The sequence below is a fragment of the Myotis brandtii genome, unplaced genomic scaffold, assembly GCF_000412655.1.
Source record: "Myotis brandtii unplaced genomic scaffold, ASM41265v1 scaffold1956, whole genome shotgun sequence".
Classification (NCBI taxonomy): Eukaryota; Metazoa; Chordata; class Mammalia; order Chiroptera; family Vespertilionidae; genus Myotis; species Myotis brandtii.
This window is the reverse complement of record NW_005357294.1, coordinates 385,167-385,410: the sequence shown is the minus strand read 5'-3', so window position 1 is coordinate 385,410 and position 244 is coordinate 385,167. Positions and strand designations below refer to the sequence as shown.

At 70.9% G+C, this 244-nt stretch overlaps 1 protein-coding gene across 1 annotated transcript in view; it reads left to right on the top strand.

Moving 5' to 3' along the window:
- The window catches only part of OPLAH (5-oxoprolinase (ATP-hydrolysing)), a 9,940-nt gene that overhangs the window by 1,863 nt on the left and 7,833 nt on the right, over positions 1-244 (top strand). The window contains exon 6 of the mRNA XM_014538693.1: positions 1-46. This exon is cut by the window's left edge and continues 2 nt beyond it. Coding sequence (XP_014394179.1) covers positions 1-46 — 46 coding nt within the window. The remainder of the gene's footprint in view (positions 47-244) is intronic.

Here is a 244-nt window from a genome sequence, read left to right as displayed (position 1 = left end):
TCTGCGGCATCCGCAGCCTGGCGGTGGTCCTCATGCACTCCTACACGTGAGTGCGCCCCCCCTGAAAGGCCTGCTGCAGGCCCTGGGTTTCCGCCCCAACCAGGGCATTGGGGAAGTGGGGGGCATTAGGCCTGGCGCCCCAACCTGCCCAGCCCTGGCCCTGCCTCGGGCTGCCTCCTCCCAGAGCCCCTCCCAGACCTGGATGCCCCTCCCAGCTCTGCCCCCACTGGGGTGGGGGGCGAAG